The sequence below is a fragment of the Embiotoca jacksoni genome, unplaced genomic scaffold (assembly GCF_022577435.1).
Source record: "Embiotoca jacksoni isolate LCO1_2020_lvr unplaced genomic scaffold, fEmbJac1.0.p SCAF_51, whole genome shotgun sequence".
NCBI classification, from domain to species: Eukaryota; Metazoa; Chordata; class Actinopteri; family Embiotocidae; genus Embiotoca; species Embiotoca jacksoni.
The window spans coordinates 166,605-187,264 of NW_027185405.1; the positions used below are offsets into that span (position 1 = coordinate 166,605).

Genomic DNA, 20,660 nt, shown 5'->3' on the forward strand with positions numbered 1-20,660 from the left:
CCTCTCCCACCAATGACAAAATATATTTGACAGATTCTCATGTAATGGTTTGTGCCTGGTCTCCCTGAAGACAAGCAGCGTGAACATAACAATATCAAAGGTCATCGATTGACAAGAGACCTCCAACATCAGAACATTTCAAAAAATCAGCAAAAACAAAACAATAGTAGTCGTAAAAATGAGTATGAAAATGTCTGTAAAAGATTTTCTTTTAAAGAGATTAAAAGGTCTGAAGTCAAATGAATGAAATAAATACTGACAACTTACTGCAAGAAAAGAAAAAAAACTTTATTGATGCTCCAAAAAACAAATTCTTAAACTACAAAAAATAATGTTTAATATACGTTAAATACTTTATCATAACAGGATATGTGGTTTGTTAACAGATTGCACAAAAATTAAAAAGATGCTGACTTACAGTATAAAAGCTCAATTAATTGTTGCCTTTTGGAATAAATGCAGATCATGAACAACACATACATCATAAACAGGAGATTAAAATCATGATACATTTCTTTAATTTATGTACACTGTAAATAATCTGCAATTGAATTGTATGTACTTTTGATTTTGTCATCCATCCGTCAGTTCCGTTGATACAGATCTCTTTATTGATCTGGAGGAAAAGCAAAGAATGAAAGGATGAAGGGTTTTTCAACAATTAAGGGTGATTTATGAGAATTTACTTCCATTTGTAACACATTCATTATAGAAGTCAGCTTTGGCAAATCCCTAAAATATCTTTTGAGGTCATTCCATATCTCTGTTGGATTAAAGTCTGGGGTAATAAAATATTTATAATTTAGATGATAACGTGAATATATTCCAAGAAACTGTTATACATAGAGGCTCCACCCACCTCAAATTGCAACTTCATATATTGCACCATTTTCATCGTCAGGGCTTTTGATTGATTCATAGATAGAAACATCACCTACAGAGTAAAATCAAGCCAAAGTTTGCTTAACAATTCATTTAAAATCAGATAAACACGTAGAAATGTTATGATTACAGTTTACAACATGTCAGAATAAAAGTAGACTTACCGTGGAGAAGAGCAGCGTATGTGTTGTGTTGAGCTTCATCCTGTTTGGTCATGTGGTCTGTAGTAGAGCTCTGACTTGTGCTCTGAACCCTGGTGGGCCAAAAACATTTAGTGAGTACAGGAGATTTAATAAGAAACACAGGATGTGATTCTGATATGTTGAAAATGAGAAAAGTAAGCATGATACCGACCTGACAAAACATGAATCTGTGAAAAAGACAATTGCTGTTACATCATTTTTTTAAGTGCAAAGTACATGTATAGTAATCAAAATGTCTTTGAATATTTAGAGTGTCATCAATTTAATATGAGAAGGAAAAGTTTGACTTACCCTTTGACTGTTTGTAGCGACAAAACAGCAGCAGAAGAATAATCAGTGAAATTCCACAAAGCAGCCCAACAATCAACAGAACATGGAACACAGATGAAGAGCTTTCAGCTCTGGAAACGGCTGGAATAAAAAGAAAAACGTTTTTAATGCATGAGTATAGTATCGCCAGCAGAATCTACTAAATGAATTTTCTAAATACTACTGTTGCAAATAATATTAAAAATAATGTATTTATTTATTTTGCAGGGACAATGCACACCAATCAACATCAAAACTGTAAGTGAGCCAGAGTTAGTCAGAGAGGCTAATTTTCATCTGCTGTCCCGGCCAGATGTTTGACGGCAGCCTAAAATTACAAAATGTTAAAAAACTGATTACTCACATTTTACCGCCATCCAACCCTGTGGTGATTCTTTTCCGGAGTATTGACACTTGTAGAAGCCTTCATCAGTCGTTGACACAGCAGAGATGATCATCTGACCTCTGGGGTCATTTTGGATGATTTTGTCATTTTTATAAAAAATAACATTAGAAAGAACATTTTCTGTCCTCAACTTGCAGTCAAGAATAACAGATGATCCCTCAGTTGCAGGATGGACAGGGCTCACCAGGATAATATCATCACCTGTAAAACCATCAGACAATAGGAACACTTATTTTGAGGTCAGCTTGTTTTGCCTATTGACATAAAAGCTTCAATACAAATCACAATCAAACTTTTGTGCAGAATTTGACAAATCACAACCAGCAAATGTCATCATAGATGTTAATGTTGATGAAAAAGGTTGCACTGTACTAATTCACATGTGAACAGACTTCAGCTTTTAAGGAATGCTTATTGTTTAGAGGAATTTTGAGGCAACAATGCAGTATCTAAGGAGCCAAGTTAAAACTAGATAACTATACAGCTACTGAAAGAAAAGGGTTTATGGTTTTTGATCCGAAAACATCAGTTAATACTATTTTCCCATGTTCAATGCTGATGATGAAGAAAAGCTTTTCATTTTCTACGATAGACTTGAACTAATTAAACTGAATCTACAGGACACAGAATAATATTTGCCACCTTGAAATTCCCAAACATGAAATGTAAATGTTGAAATAATTCATGAATAAAATGAAAAACTCACGCTGTCCTGTGATGTTGACTGCGTTGCTGAAGGCTGATCCAGACTCACACCAGTACACGGTAGTACTGAACTCATGAACATTACATGTTGATCCTTTCATTGTGCCCCAGAAAGAACAGTATGACAGTGAGCTGGTATCATTAAACCTCCTCACTCTCCACTCAGCAGAGTTTCCCTCACAGGTCAGTGAAACAGAGTCAGAGGTGAAGTGTTGTGCTCTGTCAGGATTCACTGTGAGAGACGCTGATGGATTAAAATCTGAAAAACAAAACCAGGATGGTGAGTCAAACCAAATGAAAATTATCATATTAAATAAGAATAATTTTTCCCACTAAACATAAATAAGTAGTTTTTGTGCCTAACCCTGACCAAACAGCGATTGTGTCACAACTAAACCAAACCATGATCCTCTCACACGGCACCTTGTGTGTCTGTATGAGATGTGAATGGCTTTGATAAAAAGTCAGTATTTGATTCCTTGAGAAAGAGAAAGTGTTGCGTTTGCTGAAGGAAGACTAGAAAAACCAACGTGAATGGAACACATCAAACAAACATGCAAACTGACCTCCAGACCAGACAAACTTAGGATTGCTGTAAACAGTGTGATATTCTGGATCTCCTCTTCCAGCTTTGCACAAATATCCTGCTGTGTCTCTCTGTCCATGAACAATGTAGGAATCTTGTGCCGTCCCGTTGATGCTACCAGGCAGCAGCTCTTTGATGTAGGAACCAAACTTGTCTGAAATATCAGGAAGAGCTTTGTACCAGTAGAACCTCCATCCTGCAGACGGATGTTGAACCACACAGCTCAGAGTTACTGAGGCTCCAGGACTCAGCCATGATGGAGACACAGTGAGGACGGACAGGGGTCCTGTTGGAAAGATGAAGACATGTTACTGAGCATTGATGGCAGATTACAAATAACATTTGTATCCTGTATAGTTGCAGTATTTCATCATCTATCAATGTTTGATCTCAATATATAAATGTAAAGTTGTACGATATATCATACAGTTTTAAATAAATGAGAGTCATGACTGGTAAAATATGATGTGACTTACTTTTCAATATCATCAAACTGAAGGAATCACTCCACTCTGTTGAAGAATACGAGTCATCTCTGAGACGTCTCCTACAGTCATAGTCTCCGCTGATGGATTCAGAAGCTCTTAATTTCCAGTATTTCTTGTTTTCATGGTGTACAACCGACCGGGCTCTTCTCCACTCATACACCCACTCAGTGGATTCACCTCCTGAGACTTCACATGTAAGAGTGATCATCTCACCACTGAATGTCGGGGACCAGTCGGGTTGTTGTCTTAAAACAGGCTTGTTGAGAACTGTTACCACCACATATACACAGTTGGGATACAAACAAAAACATGAAATCAACAGAGAAAGTTCCATATTGCAGGTTTCATTCTTAATTCAAATAGTAATCACAAATGTATTCAAACAAAATGACTGAACTCACAGGTTATGTGAATGGTGACTTTATCACTTAAATAAGTGTAGAAATCTGTGTTTCCTCTTCCTCCTCTGCAACGGTAGATGCCTCCTTGTGATACACTGATAACTCCGTCCTGTCCATCATTTGTTGAGAGTTGAACTTCTTTGGTGTCTGAGGTTCGGCTGAACCACTCGTATTTCCAGCCATCAGATCTCTCCACAGAACAAGTCAGTCTCACAGTGTCTCCCACTGATATGGTTGTTGTGCCTGGTGTCAGTGTTGGCTTTGGTCTTCCTATTATTGGGGGAAAAAAACAGAATAAAAAAAAGATTATTACAGTTGATGGGTTGAAAAAATAACAAAATTGTACGTTTTCATGTTACGGCTGCAACCTTCCACTTGTCGTAAAATTCCTTTCTAAATTCTACATTTTCAAATTTGACAAAAGAAATTGCACTTACACTTTATTAATTAATAGTTATTTTCACTGCAGAGAAAAGATGTTTTAAACCACCGTTGATTTGTGTCCATTTCAACATGGTGTCAAAGCTAAAGTAACTATTGACTAAGTAACTATTAACTAAAAGATTATTGGCCTTTGCAGAGGTCTTCACTCTCAGATTACTCTTCTTGTTACTTCTGCAAAAGATGATATTTTACACCAAAACACACATGTAGTGATTCTGGATTACAATCTTTGAGCTTTCCAGCAACTTCTGAGAGAAAAGTATCAGGAACAGTAAAGTGTTTCAATTAAAGTTTCACCGTATTTAAAAGATGCTTACACAACAAGATTAATTAAATGTACACGGTATTACATATACTTTGAATAGGGATCATAAATTCCTGCTGTCATGTCATAGTGATAAAACACTGAGGACTTACCTGATACAGTTAAAGATAGGACATTACTGCACTTTGGATCATGTGAGCTCCTCTTACGACCACAGCACTGATAGTTACCACTGTAGTAAGTTGAACTAATTTCAAATGGGTGCATTTTATGCGAGTTGTAGGGAATCACTTCTTCGTCATCCTTTTTCATTGTGTATTCCCAGTCAGTGACTTCTCCTTCCTTCATGTTACATATGAACGTAACAGTCTCGCCGGTAAAAAAAGTGGACCAGTCAGGGTCAGAGGTCAACACAGCATCTAGAACCCAACACAAACATATGCAGTATAAAACACTACACAGTTAGCAACAGAAAACACTTTTACACACTATGCAAGGCACAATCAGTGTAGATACATACAATGAAAAAGACACATCACCAAAAGGAAAGCAGAAAGAGGAAGTACTGAAGCGATTAATAGTTAATGAATAAATAAAGAGAAATAAAAAAAAGAGAAAACTGTATAATTACCTTCAGCGTGTCCATTGAAGGGGAATGTACAGAGCACTGCAAGACAGGTCAAAACTTCAGATATTATCAAACTAAAGCAAATGACCAAATATTTAATTAACAAGTAACATTTGGAGTTTTACGGTGAATCTGTTCTCTTTTCTATTCACATATTTAGAAAAAGGAACAAGTGACTGATAGCCTGTTGCTCTCACTGAAACCTTTTCATCAATCCGTACGATTTAAACAGAAAATGTCGGTGATGTACTCACAGAATAATCCCAGCTCACAGAGCAAAGTGTGCCCCATCCTCACATCCAGTCCAGATACTTCTGAGAAATTCTTTGTCCTTAGAGTGAAGCTGCAGCATTACAGAAACCCAGAAATGTTCGGAAACAGAAGTTATATTTCATCTATTTAGGGTGACTTTTTTTTTTTTAGTTTTTTCAACTTCTTCTTCAACTTGTTTCCGCTTTCTTCCTTTTTAACAGAACTAACACAACTGAACAGAGTTTGACCACAGCCTGCTATGACTTCCTCTCACAGCACTGGTGAAACATATTCGACACCTTATCATGCAAATGTTTGTGCCTGTTCTCTGATAAAGTAATAGACTGAAAACTACAACTTACAAGTCGTTTTCCAACATTTATAAAACATAAGACAACTGAAGACAAGCAGAGTGAACATAACAATGTCAACAAGTCATCTACTGCCAAGAGAACCTACATTGAACTGTCGTCTTATCAGCTTTTCATTCCCATGTAAAGCACTTTGAATTTCACTAACCTGTATGAAACATAAGTGCAGGAAATTTAAACAATTGGGGAAATTCTAAATATAATTTTAATGATTTTTTTTTTTATGCATTTTAAACTCAGGAATAACTCTTCAAAGGACATAAAGTTCACGTGTTTGAGCTTTAGTCAGGCCTTACTTACATTTTTGTTGTCTTTGCTTCCTCCTGGTCTGCTTCTTATGTTTGGTGGGAGCATCAGCACCTTTATAGAGTCCATTAAATCATTAAGGTAAATACTTTTGAAAATACAAGGACAGATTCAAAGGTTTATATTTTGGTTCTTTATGTCCCAACTGCTGTTGACCGTGACACTCACTGAGAATAAGACATTTCAGTTTCCAGCCTTTATATGATCATCCCGTAGGCTACTGCTGGCTTGCAAAGGGTCAGTGACTTTTGATGCTACTGTAAAGGTAGCAGCATAAATTCATTAAAGGTTTGAAATATGCTGTTCAATAAATACATTGCCACTGAGAATGAGTAAAGTACACTAATAACAGAGGTGTCACACTCACTGACACACTCACTGGTAATTGTGCACTTTCTGATCCAACAATGAAACTTTCATCTGAAAATATGTTCATTCTGAGTTGAGCTTCACTAATGTGTTTGATTACCCGAACACAGAATCTTTTTACGTCTCCACCTGATGGCAAAATTGTGGTTTTGAGTTTGGTCATGACTTCACCAACAGGAAGTGATTGAGCTTGAGCAAAGCGGAAATCGTGACATTAATAGAAATGAGGGTGAAGAGAGTATGAATAAGAATCCTAAAAATAAGAATTAAAATAACAATAAAAAAGACTATAGATAAAAACAAACATGAGCATAAAAAAATTGAATGAAAAAGTCTGCAAAAGATTTTTTTTTTTTAAATTAAAAAAAAAAAAGATTAAAAGGTCTGAAGTCTAACAAATAAATGGAAAAAAAAATACTTGCAAATGCATAAAAATGAAACTTTTCAACAAACATATTTGACACTTTCATAATCTTTTAATCGTGTAAAGTAACATAGATCATGAAAAATAATAAAAGTAGAAGTATTTTTTGGTGTCCACACAGGAGCCTCCTCATGTAAACATTGTTGAAGAAGCTGACTTTAAATCTGCATTAACAGCAAAAGACCCCATGTTTCAAACTTTCACCTGATGCAGCATTATTGAACAGTATACATTCAAAGTTTCCTGCAAAAACTTCTAAATAAATGTAAATAATTATAGGAAGTAATTATGCAATGCATGAATAGCAAATAGGAGACGTGTGCTTTGTGCCAAAAGAGACAGTATTGAGACTATATGAAATTCAAATGAACTACTGAGCATGTCTGATATTTGAGTACCAGAATTGCAGACAATGATCTCATAAAATGCTTTGCTTTGGTTTTTGTTCTCTTTACAGACTTCGGAAAACAGGGTTATCCAATTTATATGGATGTTATTAAGAGTTAGAATCCAGTTAATAATTTGTAGAATAACTCACCACAGTGTGCCCCCAACATGCATCGTTGCCAAGAGCTGTTTACACTTTGGCCTCAGAATAAACTGCTGCATCCGTTGCTGCAGGACTTCCTCTCCTGTGAATACAGAGATGATTCTTGTAACCACTTTTGCGCTACGATGAAAATAAGAAGCCGCAGGAACATTTGAGTCAAGGTTTCCACAAATACAAAGAATATCAGTGTATTATAGCTTTTATTAATCCACTGATGTAAACTGTTAATGCATATAGACAAAATGTCAAATCAACAGAATTACAACCCATGACATGATCTTATTTGTCCATCATAAACTTATTGGAGAATAACAACTGCAGGTGATTGCAGACTTTGCTTACCTTGTTTTTTTCTTGCCTTTGCTTTCATTGTGGCGGGTGACCCGTGGATACATCAGACTCCTCTGAAACAGAAGCCAGATGTCAGGATCCATTCATCCAGCAGACAAGATACACTGTACAGATGTTGGATGAATGAACTGAAGAAATGTGGGACGCTCTTGTGTCATTACATTGCTAGATATTGAAATAAACATAAAAATACACAGAAATGAATTGATGTCCCCACACTGACTCTTTATGTTATGAGGTGCGGCAGGATCGGACCCAAATGCAGACACAAAAACGAGTTCAGGAACAGTACAGACTTTATTTTCTGGTGGAGGACGAGTCCGAGGCGGGCTGGCAAGCTGGATAGAGCGTGTGGTCTCCCGAGGTCCGACACAGGGTAGCAGGCAGGATAGAGGTAGTCCACGGCACGACACATGGCTGGCAGCATTGGCAACAGGTTGTGGGTGAGTGGACGTAGCAGATCGTATGAAACGACAACCCAGGACTGCAGGACCAGGGTTGATATGGTGTCGGGAGGTGATTAGTGGGATGAGGAACCGGTGTGTCAACCTGCAGGTGGTAATCAGCTGGATTGTCCTCAGCTGTGCAGGCTGATCAGGGGCGTGGCCATGGGAGGTGTCTGGAGGCAGGCAGAGGAGGACAGAACAAAACTAGAAGCACATGGAAAACAACAACAAACAGGGGAATGACAGAACACATCAGGAGAGGAGATCTGGGAGACCAAAATGTTAACAGGGTTAGACAGGGATCCGGACACTTTAGCTGTGGTCTCTTTTGTTTGTTGGTATTTAGTCTTATTTGCGAGTGTATTCTGGATCAGAATCTGTGGAGGCTATGATTTTGTAAAGCCAACCTGAGACACTGTATGTTACAGTATATTGTGCAAAATAAATACACATTAATTTGCATGCAATTACCAAATTTGCAGCAGAAACTGTACAACACAAAATATGATATAAAACAAGTCAGTGACGGACTACTTTTGAAAATTGTTGGGCCTCTTCGTTTTGTATAAGAAGTCATGGAGAAGATGGGGGGACATACTTTCTATTTCATGATCTGTAAGAGTGAAAACCTAAGAGTAACACAATTCAGTGTTTAGGCATATTGCTGAGATGGAAATATACTGGGAACAAATCACACTGAGCATACAAGAGCAGAGATACGTTGTACATAAATAAGACAAATACCCAGAACGCTTCCAAGACTTGGATGTGCAAAGGATTTGATAGTTTGCACCTCTGGTGACATCTAGTGGTATAAAGTAGCTCACCAAGGTAACTTCTTACTGGAACACTGGAAGCATCACCTCTTCTAAGATAATCAGGTGAATCCTCCAAAAAGGTAAGTTTTTAAAGGTGATGCAGAACAAAACCTTTCTGAAATACTTTATATATTTCATTCAAATATGGGAGCATTAGCACCTTTATGGTGTGCATATTCAGTGGGTTAGGTGTTGGTCTCCCTGGGGAGACCAAAAGGGGGAATTGTGCATATTCACTGTCTGATATTTCACTGTTGTTTGCTAATCTCCCCAGCACACGACACTGTCTCGGGGACAACTCCAGATAGGGACACATGTATCACAAACGTACAGGCAGTGACTGTTGAGGACATCAAGGCGCCAGGTGCACAGCCAAGGCTACGACATGCAGACAACACATCGGGCAGAGAGCCAATTGAAGGAAGCCACCACCCCAGAGGAACTGCATATACAATGTACTATAAAATACAGGAGCCAGGGACAGACAGACATCAGACTTCGCGAACTGACACATTCTGTTGTCGTCAGGGACACATAATCTGGACTCCTAGCTGGAGATCTGATACTCTGATGCTTTTATAATAAATGCTTTTGAGACCAGCCGATTCTCTCCTGTTGCCTCATTAAAGAATACGCAGGACTGGGGGCTGACACATATTGGCGTTGTACTAGCATGAGCCCAAAAAGTCCAACAATTTGGTGACCCCGACGTGATGAGGACGGAGTGAGGAACGGCACTCCAACCAAGACAATAGAGGACAACGGAGCGGTGATCATCTCTGACAACAGTGGGCCCACATCTAAGAAGGTAAGCAGACACCTGTTAAAACAAAGCTCTGCGATTGGATATTGTCAAATTATATTGTTGTCATGGTGTGTATCTAAACTCCTAGTGAAGCAACAGAGTAACGGAGGAGGGTAATAAAAGGGGCGAGTAGGTCCCGGTGTCGAGAAGGACACCGAATAAAAGGGACGAAAGTCCCGGTGTCGAGAGGGGCACGGAAAAGTATTATATAAGGCGTAAACTTAAAGAGACCCGGCGATATAACACATGTGAGGTCATTAATTTTTCTTATGAAGAACTGACCACTGCAGTCTGATGTTGAAGTGAAATGAAAGACTGTTAGAAGCATTTAAATACGGGGAAATGTGGGTGGCTTCCAAGAACTAAGTATAGAGACAGCCAGTCTCTGCAAGTTCTTGTTCTGTGGGGACAAAGGGTGGTGTTGGTGAAGAAGTGAGCATGAATTAAAAGATTTGTGGTTTCTGGTGCGACCCCTAGAGTGAGACCGGACTGAATTTATTCAGCCTAGAAGCTTGTCTCACTAGATCCACAAATTGACCTGAAGGAGTCATTCACACTCAATCTCCACGTGTGTGTTGAATTACCACTGTGTGGCAGTATTGAATGAAAGTAAAACAAAAAGTCCAACAATTTGGTGACCCCAACAAAAAGACGACGAATACAGACCAAGACCGACCCAACATCAACAATGACAGTTCCAGCAAAAAGTGACACCCCTAAGACAACGGTGATAGCAAGACTTTACCCCGACTTGACATCGGCCCCTACACCTTCGCCATATGAGCCCCCACCACAAGTGCAGGCGCCTATGTTTGTCATTAAAGAGATGCAGGATTGGAGGAGAAGATTACATAATATGGCATTAGCAGGCGGAGCCACACAGCAAGTGTGGGAGTAAACGGAAAGAGCAGGTGAAAAAGACCAGATGTACAAAATTACTGAGAGAGAAGGATAACATAAACAGAGGCAGAATCTCAGTCAGAAATAAAAAAAATTGAAGTAAGCGAAAAATAAAATCAAAACAGAGTAAAACTAACGCTGAAAGATCGCGCTAAAACAAATAAAAACTTAGAACAACGGAGACAGACAAATGACTAGAATAATACGGGATGTAATAATATATATAAATAAAAGAATGGGAACAATTAATAATAGTGATAGTTAAAAATAAAATAATAAAAAAGATAGAGAGAAGCAATATGGTTAAGGAAGCCAATTAATAAAAAAGAGAAACAGACAAATATGGGTTAAAGATTGAAGAAAATACATGAATAAACAAGAATAACCTGAGATAAGTGATAGCATAGAGATAACAGGAAAAAGGAACAGGAGGAGGAGCTGTTACAGGCACAGGCTCAGCTTTTAAAACTCCAATTAGATGACATCAGACGCAAAGCTACTGATAAGTAAAAAGGACACAAAACAATGGGGATATTAAGGGAGAAAATTAGGTTAGAGACAGCAAAATCTGCATCACAGCCCCGTGAGAGCCCTAAGGTCGGAAGAATCAAACAAACCCACAGTAAAAACGAGAGGTATTATAAGATGCAAAGATCACGGACAGATTGAGAGGGTTTGGGTGGTAGCCAGAGAGGGAAGCAGGAGGACTCTACCAGTGCAGAGGAAGATGAAACTGCAACAGCACACAGTCAAGCCACCCTGAGAGCAAAGGAGGCAATACAGCAGACCAGCACCATGCCCGCACCGCAAGAAGTGGACAGAGAGAGTGAGGACAGAGACAAACAGTCCTCCTCGGAGCAACCACCAGCAACAGGCATCAAAATTAAGACCAATAAAAAAAGAAAAGACACACTGAAACCAAACTTTCAGCAGGAGGTGATTGAGGATGTGGGATTTTGTGCAGAGTCAGGAAAATCATAAACTGTAAATATTGATTTAGATAGTAATTTGTTACTATTTTCTCATTGTAAATTGATAAAAAAAAAAAAAAATTAAAAAGTGGCAATGTACGGATGAATATACTAACAAATTACAGCTTCATGGAATGATTAAGGTTTAGCATAATAATTGTTAGCAGCCAGAGTTAAATTTTGAGGCAACAATGCAGTAGCTAAGGAGCCAAGTTAAAACTAGATAACTATACAGCTACTGAAAGAAAAGGTTTATGGTTTTTGATACAAAAACATCAGTTAATACTATTTTCCCATGTTCAATGCTGATGATGAAAAATAGCTTTTCATTTTCTACGATAGACTTGAACTACTTAAACTGAATCTACAGGACACTGAATAATATTTGCCACCTTGAAATTCCCAAACATGAAATGTAAATGTTGAAATAATTCAACAGGAAATTCTGTCACCACTGCAGAGTGGAAGGCTGTGGTTTCACGGGTGTGATGTGTGAATGTGAAGAGAAGAGAGATTTTACTGGTAGTTGACGTCTAAACAACATCAGCGGTGACAGGTGGTCTGTGGACTGCATGCAATGCAACATTGGATTTCTAATGAACTTCAATGTCAACGTCAACGCTGTTCACAGATAAACCCTGGAACATGAAACAGAAACAGAAATGCCGCCTCCCACCGAAAGAACAGCGAGCTTAACTCGGTTGTAAAAAGCTACACGACCATCACACACTCATGTTACTTCTCCATAATTTCACACCACTTTTTATGGTTCGCTAGTCAGCGTTTTTCTTTTTTCAAATGCTATGATATCTTAGCCTCATAGTACTGAAGTTTATAGACCAACTGAATTTCAGCCAATTGTAATTTCTTTTCTACTTATAAGTTTTAAGTAATATCCCAAAACGGATAAGAAAAATTACCATCAATTGTGGTATTGTTTTTAACCAGGCTATGGGTGTGGCTTTAGAAGTGGAAACCTTTGATTGTTGTGAAGTATCTCATCAACAATAGGATGGATTACCATGCAACTTTGTTTTAACATTCCTTATGCCAGAGTTTGGAGCCCAGGACTTTGTTTAATCCTCCAACTTTCTTTTTGCAACCACATATGGGTTTTACATTTTTAATGATTTGTCGTGACAACTAATGGTTGGATTTCCCTGGAAATTGGTACTGATATCCATAGTGCTCGGAGGACAAACTGTCTTAAGGGAGGTATTGGCTTTCCCTTTTTATGTCACCAGCCGTTTAGAAATTTGTTTTTGTTTACAGCCAAACCAGGTCATATTCTATGTGTTGTATCATGTCATCAATACTGACTATGAAGACCATATAAAATGCAAAAGATAGTCAACAGGGAACAATTGACAGAGGTCTCCTAATTTGACAGGTTTCAGATATTAGGTCATTTTCTTTTTTTGGGAAATGATCAAGTGGATTGTAAGTCCATTTCTTTTCTAAGAACTTTCCATACACTGGACACCCCTTTCTCTATTTTAAACCTAATTTTCCAGGTAGATTCTACTTCTTTAAAAACAATCTTCTTCGGCCATTCAGCAGGATCAAGTGAGCCGTTTAACTCGAGCCCTTCAGCAAAATGCTCGGTGAAACTCAGAAGTGTAACAATAGCATTTTTCGAAAGAAGAAGTGGTACAATACCAGGAAAACTGTGCTGACCAGTGAGTCATACAAGAAACAGAACCAAGACAGAACTGAGATGTTTAATGACACACCCTGACCCTTCACATCTTCTAGAAAAACGGAGGATTTTTAGAATAAAATAACTGTATGAATGTTGACACTTACAAGTATGGACTATTAATTAAAAGATATGAAGTACAGATGCATTATTTACAAACTTACCAAGGAGCGACATGTAACACTGTTTTCACAAAAGCAGGAAAGATGCTGAAAATAATCTAGAGCATATTTCTCCATTGATTAAATTGTTACACATATTAAACATGAACACTGATAGAAATGTGCCTCATAAAATACACTTCAAGATGCAAATGCGTTGATATTTAAGCACAGCCAACCACTAAGCACAGAGTAACTGAAAGGACAATCACAGGGCCTCCTCGTGGCTAAAAATGTGAACCTACAAGTATTAAAATATTATATCAATGTTTCCCAAATAATAAGAAAAAAGAATATAGAAAAATAAAAGTAAGAAGAATAAAAAACTAAACCAAAAATTCAAATAAGAATAAATTTTAAGAAAAAGACAACGATAAAAATATAAAAATAAAAAAGAATACATTTATTTTAAAATAAATCACACCAAATACACAAAAAAAAATAATTACAAAATATGAATAAAAATAGAAAAATGGTTACAAGTCTACAGAGGATAAAACATTTTAAAAGGTCTGAAGACAATCAAATAAATGAAAACAATGCTTAATTAATGGTCAAAAGTTTTTTAAAATGATACAAAAATAATGCTTAATATACATAAAACACTTTCAAATAACAGGTATTTGTTACCTGTTTGTTAACAGATCATACAAAACTGAAAAAAAATGCTGACTTTGAAGCCACACTATCACTCAGGACAAAAGCTCAATTAACTGTTTCTGTTTGGAATAAATGCAGCACATAAACACTCAATGGGAACACGTACATCATAAACAGGAGATTAAAATAATAAAACCTGTTCTTCTGTGTACAATGTAAATTATCTGCTATTAAATTGTATGTCGTTTTGCTTTTGTCATTCTCTCCATTGGTTTTGCCGTCATATTTATTGATCTGAGGGAAGAGTGAAAAATGAAAAGATGGAGCGTTATTCAACAATTAAGGGGGATTCATGACAATTTACTTCAAGTGTCAGTAAAAGTAAATCATTAGTCACGAATTATGTATATGTATTATTATGTGCACTATTTTAACACTGCGCAATTACCAAGAGATTTTCCTGGTTTGACTTCAGAATAAACCATCTCGTCAGCTGCTGCATGAGCTGATTTTCCTGTGAATAAAGAAATAATAGCTTGAGAATATTTGACAGTAACATCTCAAGTTATACTGGCAATGAAATGATTTATATGGATTTCTTGAAGGAAAAGCAGCACTAACATAGTGTACAAAAGAAAACAAGAGATAACATGTTACAGATTACAAATGATACGTAGCAATGTATTTTATCATTCTCAGCCATGTTGGTAGTTTTACACCGTATCTGTGAAATCAAACACGTATAAAAGTTCATATATACGGTTTGTATGTTGCTGTAATTGGTAAAACCTTGTTGTAGTATTAATAAAGCACACCACAAAACACACAAAAAATACCTTTCGGCAGTATTGTTGTGATGCACCGTACCTGGAGATGATCTTATCTGCACATCAGAATACACACAGCTCTCCTCTGGTTTCTTAGTTTTCCCTGCTCGAAGGATCAGATGAATGACTAAACTTCCTGGACTTTAGTTGCAAAACATTCTGAATTTTCCATCTATGTTATGTGTTTTTTACTACATCAAATACTCACCCTTCTTAGTGATGCTTTTAAACTCCAGCAATGAATATGTTACATCATTGGATTCATCTGAAATACATTTATGTATTTTTTTTTTTTTTTACTTCAGAGACTGTCAGTCAATCATTTGCAGTTACCTTTGGCATCATATTCTGGTCTTTCTAAAATATTAATGTTCATTACAAAGTAAGTAGGCAAAAACAAGTATGGAAACCCCTGAAAATGAAATTGGCTGTAAAATTTATCATTATCCAAGTCAAAATCATTCTTCTCCATTAGATTAGGGTCTGAGCCAGTTAAAAGATTTGTAATTTATGTCAATGTCTGCCTATATTTTAAGAAGTATTTGTACAAAATTCCCAAAGGGTTCACTGAATATACTGCACCATTTTCAGCATCTTCAGGGCTTTTGATTGATTCATAGAGACTGGCATCAACTACAGAGTACAATCAAGCCAATGTTTAATTAATCATTCATTCAAATCAGATGTGGAAATGTTATGAATACTGTTTACAAAACATCAGAATAAAAGTGGGCTTACCGTGGGGAGGAGGAGCACATTTGTTGCGTTGAGCTTCATCCTGGTTGGTCATGTGGTCTGTAGCAGAGCTCTGACTTGTGCTCTGAGACCTGGTGGGCCAAAAACATTTAGTAAATAAACTGCAGATTTTATTAGAAACAGGGGATGGAATTTTGGTATGTTGAAAATAAAAGAGGGGAGCGTTGCACCAACCTGATAAAACATGAATCTGTGAAAAAGACAATTGTTGTGACATGATTTTTACAAATCACTCCGTCATCACTAAAGTACATGTATAGTAATCAGAATGTCTTTGAATATTTAGAATGTAATCAATGCAGTATGAGAAAGAAAAGTTTGACTTACCCTTTGACTGTTTGTAGCGACAAAACAGCAGCGGAAGAATAATCAGTGAAATTCCACAAAGCAGCCCAACAATCAACAGAACATGGAACAGAGATGAAGAGCTTTCAGCTCTGGAAACGGCTGTCATAAATAAAGGGTTTTAAAAAGTGTATGAATATAGCACCACTAACAGAATCTATGTAGGGAATTTTCAAAATACTACTGTTACGACTACTATTAATAATTAACATAGCAGCAAGTGACAAAGTTTGAGGTCCAGGCAGCCTCGGAGATGATGCTGCAGACATGTTATTGCAACACAAGTTTTGCACTGTGACTTGAACCCTCAAGCAAAAGGGTTAAGAAACATTCTGCTTACCACCGAGCTATTGGAAAGGTATATTACACAGAATGCTTAGTGACAAAGAAAACATGGAACTTAACAGTTTCTCATGATCTAACAAGTGAATTTTAGTTATAGCGACCACTGGTGGTGTATTTGTATGGAACTTGGGGATCAACCCGTGACCCAGTCATGAAGAACTACTGTGTCCAGTTTCGTGAGAATCAGATGATGCATCATCATCATCATCATCATGGAGGACATCTACTTTTAGCAAGTTTAACAACAATTATTTTCAAAACAGATTGACGTTTCATAATTTCCTTCACAAGTCAAGATCAGCCAAGTCACACTTTGGGGCCTGAACAGTTGGTCAACTGAGGGTTTTCTTGCCCTTATGGTTTTTGCTGCACAATCACTGTTTAGCAGAGAATAATATTAGCTCATTAATGATAATCTAAACAAAAACAATTGGGATTACTCACATTTTACCGACATCCAACCCTGTGGTGATTCTTTTCTGGAGTATTGACACTTGTAGAAGCCTTCATCAGTCGTTGACACAGCAGAGATGATCATCCGACCTCTGGGGTCATTTTGGATGATTGTGTCATTTTTATAAAAAATCTGTTGAAGACTGTTCGGAACTTTTCATCGTGCCTTTACACTCGTAGTTTCCAGAGTGGATTGAAGAAGCAGAATAAATACTAAATTCATTTTGATTTGGAGGTTTGTATGAACTGCTCGATCTCCATTTATACTCCCATTCAACGTCTCCTCCACTGATCTCACATTTAAGAGTTATCTTCTCTCCTCTGTATATCTGAGGCCAGTTGGGTTGCAGACTCACAACTGTCCTGTTTGGGACTGTCCATGTTCAAGGAGCACCAGTAAAGACACAAACATGTTAAATGAACATGAAAAAAAAGACTTCACAACAGAATAACATCATTCACAATAACACTGGACTTTTTCTAAATTTGTATTCAGAGAAAAGTCACCAAGTCAAACTCAAACTCACCATTTTTATTGATTGTGACTGAATCACTGTATTTTGTGTAGTAAACTGGGTCTCCTCTTCCTGTCCTGCACTGGTACAGTCCTCCTTGAGAGACATCAATTTGTCCATTTGAATGAAAAGCAGCATCTTGTGAGGTCAGAGGTCCAGAGGGTTTGTCATCTCTGTACCAATAGTACTGCCATCCAGATGATGGGTTCACTGAGCAGGTCAGGGTCAGACTGCCTTTGGCTGAAATGGTTCCGCTGGCAGCACTCAGTCGGGCCTTTGGTTGAGCTGTCATGGAGATGAAAAAAAAATGAAATCATTTGTCACCACCACATCCTGCTCACAAAAAGCTGTGTAACTCAGGAACTAATGATGAAATTTGTAGCAGTTACTTATTAGGGTTATATTTCTCCTGCTCTGTGGACGAGCAGGGGACTCTGAACTTATTGATCGACCCTCATATACAGACTAGTATTAATTAAGCACTGTTTACTAACAGGAAATAAAATGACCATTGATCATATTATTAAACCCACAGATATAAACCACCTGATGTCTAAATATGATAATACTTGTTTATTCTGACTAACGTGGTGGAACGACAGCCCAACATTGTCATCTCTATGCCAGCTGAAAATGGATCAACTACCAACTATCAGGTGCAACGTGATGAAAACAAACATAAATAGTCTTTGTTGACTTAAAAAAAAAGTCTCTAAACCAAAAAAGGTTCGATACCCGGTGAAACGTGGTGAGCCGCCACGGTTTAATGCCTCCAAGCAAAGTCCGCGCAGATCTCCCCACCGCTGTTCGTCTAGAAGTTAAAACTCTTCTTCTGGCAGAAAAAGTCCATATCTCAGATAATCCAAAAGGAAGATACTCCACGACGTGGTTCCCTTGGATAAGATCCCCTGGACTCGCCGCCAGCTATTGTTCTCTGGAAGCCGCCTCCACCATACACCTGGGCGCTCTCTCAGTGACGTCACTTACCTTCTTTATGTAGTCCGCTTATTTAGGAAAATAATCAAAAAAACACATGTCCATTGGCCGTGCAGATGCCACCGGCCACTGACAATAGATGACGTACAATCCACGGTGATAGCAACCAAATGAACAAATTACATGTCCCCATCACAGTGACTATACAAATGGTGAACTTAGGTGGTCATTACAATGAGTTGAAAAAATAACAACATTGTATGTTTTCATATTATGGCTGCAACCTTCCACTTGTAGTAAAATTCCTTTCTAAATTCTCCATCTTTAAATTTGAAAAAAGAAATTGCCCTTACATTTTATTAATTACCAACTATCAGGTGCAACGTGATGAAGACAAACTCTAATCTGTTCACTCACTGTCTGAATAAAGATGCAACATGGAGCAATTTTGCACCTTAAAGAATTTAGACAGTACACACAACAAACATGACTTACGTGATACTGACAATGTGATGGCTTCACTCCAGTCTGTTGAAGAATACGAGTCATCGCTGAGACGTCTCCTACAGTCGTAGTCTCCGCTGATGGATTCAGAAGCTCTGAATTTCCAGTATTTCTTGTTTTCATGGTGTACAACCGACCGGGCTCTTCTCCACTCATACACCCACTCAGTGGATTCACCTCCTGAGACTTCACATGTAAGAGTGATCATCTCACCACTGAATGTCGGGGACCAGTCGGGTTGTTGTCTTAAAACAGGCTTGTTGAGAACTGTTTCCACCACATATACACAGTTGGGACACAAACAAAAACATGAAATCAACAGAGAAAGTTCCATATTGCAGGTTTCATTCTTAATTCAAATGGTAATCACAAATGTATTCAAACAAAATGACTGAACTCACAGGTTATGTGAATGGTGACTTCATCACTTATATCAGTGTAGAAATCTGGGTTTCCTCTTCCTCCTCTGCAACGGTAGATGCCTCCTCGTGATACACTGATAACTTTGTTCTGTCCATCATGTGTTGAAAGTTGAACTTCATTGGTGTCTGAGGTTCGTCTGAACCACTCGTATTTCCAGCCATCAGATCTCTCCACAGAACAAGTCAGTCTCACAGTGCCTCCCACTGATATGGTTGTTGTGCCTGGTGTCAGTGTTGGCTTTGGTCTTCCTATTATTGGGGGAAAAAAAGAATAAAAAAAATATTAGTACAGCTGATGGGTTGAAAAAAATAACAAAATTGTATGTTTTCATATTACGGCTGCAACCTTACACTTGTAGTAAAATTCCTTTCTAAATTCTACGTTTTCAAATTTGACAAAAGAAATTGCACTTACACTTTATTAATTAATAGTTATTTTCACTGCAGAGAAAAGATGTTTTAAACCACCGTTGATTTGTGTCCATTTCAACATGGTGTCAAAGCTAAAGTAACTATTGACTAAGTAACTATTAACTAAAAGATTATTGGCCTTTGCAGAGGTCTTCACTCTCAGATTACTCTTGTTACTTCTGCAAAAGATGATATTTTACACCAAAACACACATGTCGTGATTCTGGATTACAATCTTTGAGCTTTCCAGCAACTTCTGAGAGAAAAGTATCAGGAACAGTAAAGTGTTTCAATTAAAGTTTCACAGTATTTAAAAGATGCTTACACAACAAGATGAATTAAATGTACACGGTGTTACATATACTTTGAATAGGATCATAAATTCCTGCTGTCATGTCATAGTGATAAAACACTGAGGACTTACCTGATACAGTTAAAGATAGGACATTACTGCACTTTGGATCATGTGAGCTCCTCTTACAACCACAGCACTGATAGTTACCACTGAAGGAAGTTGAACTAATTGGAAGTGTGAACATTTTATGTGAGTTGTAGGGAATAAATTCCTTGTCATCCCTTTTGATTTTGTATTCCCAGTTAGTGACTTCTCCTTCCTTCATGTCACATATGAGCGTAACAGACTCGCCGGTAAAATAAGTGGACCAGTCAGGGTCAGAGGTCAACACAGCATCTAGAACCCAACACAAACATATGCAGTATAAAACACTACATAGTTAGCAACGGAAAACACTTTTACACACTCTGTGTAACCCACGTTAGTTTTACCAGCAACTAAAGGGTTAACT

General features: G+C 37.6%; 1 protein-coding gene and 1 long non-coding RNA gene across 2 annotated transcripts; both read right to left on the reverse strand.

The window, feature by feature from the left end:
* Window positions 1-415: 415 nt before the first annotated feature.
* Window positions 416-20,634, reverse strand: LOC138211916 (Fc receptor-like protein 5). Its single transcript, XM_069172114.1, has 16 exons — window positions 20,279-20,634; window positions 19,423-19,692; window positions 19,013-19,288; window positions 17,594-17,866; window positions 17,211-17,439; window positions 4,842-4,936; window positions 3,981-4,250; window positions 3,568-3,846; window positions 3,072-3,377; window positions 2,507-2,764; window positions 1,759-2,001; window positions 1,377-1,496; window positions 1,237-1,252; window positions 1,047-1,135; window positions 860-934; window positions 416-616 (listed from the first exon to the last, which is right to left on the reverse strand). Exons 1-15 carry the CDS (start codon window positions 20,472-20,474, stop codon window positions 861-863), a joined length of 2,994 nt encoding a protein of 997 aa, XP_069028215.1. The 5' UTR covers window positions 20,475-20,634; the 3' UTR covers window positions 416-616; window position 860.
* On the reverse strand, window positions 5,032-5,693 carry LOC138212027 (uncharacterized). The gene is made up of 3 exons (XR_011179387.1): window positions 5,572-5,693; window positions 5,321-5,356; window positions 5,032-5,108 (listed from the first exon to the last, which is right to left on the reverse strand). It is a non-coding gene; the product is annotated as an uncharacterized lncRNA (long non-coding RNA).
* Window positions 20,635-20,660: the final 26 nt, after the last annotated feature.